The sequence below is a fragment of the Penaeus monodon genome, chromosome 31 (genome assembly GCF_015228065.2).
Source record: "Penaeus monodon isolate SGIC_2016 chromosome 31, NSTDA_Pmon_1, whole genome shotgun sequence".
NCBI classification, from domain to species: Eukaryota; Metazoa; Arthropoda; class Malacostraca; order Decapoda; family Penaeidae; genus Penaeus; species Penaeus monodon.
The window spans coordinates 20,611,685-20,612,072 of record NC_051416.1 but is presented as its reverse complement, the minus strand read 5'-3'; the positions used below and the strand labels follow the sequence as shown (position 1 = coordinate 20,612,072).

Genomic DNA, 388 nt, shown 5'->3' with positions numbered 1-388 from the left:
ACAGAGCCATGAGGAAGTACAGCTCACTCCCTCCGTCCTCGAACTACATCCTCTGCCTCCTGATCGAGTCCAAGGTGCGGCTCCCACGCTTCGAGAGCATCACCCTCGACAGCAAGAAGGAGATGCGACGCCATGACGAGAAGGAGTTCTTCCTCGACATCGTCAAAGACATCGCTAACGACCTCGACCTCAAGGGACTCACGCATAAGATTATCGTCAACCTCGGTCTCCTCCTGAACAGCGACGGGGCCTCCCTCTTCATCGTGCAGAGTACGAGCGCGGGGAAGAAGGTCCTCGTGTCGAAGGTAAGTTCATCTAGGATTACCTTTTTTACGTGTTAATTACATTTGTTTTGTTGTATTATTATAGTGTTATTTATGAAATTTGT

General features: G+C 49.7%; 1 protein-coding gene across 1 annotated transcript in view; it reads left to right on the top strand.

Annotated features, from left to right (window-relative positions):
• The window catches only part of LOC119592922 (dual 3',5'-cyclic-AMP and -GMP phosphodiesterase 11A-like), a 113,884-nt gene that overhangs the window by 22,000 nt on the left and 91,496 nt on the right, over positions 1-388 (top strand). Inside the window, exon 3 of the mRNA XM_037941814.1 lies at positions 5-305. Coding sequence (XP_037797742.1) covers positions 5-305 — 301 coding nt within the window. The remainder of the gene's footprint in view (positions 1-4; positions 306-388) is intronic.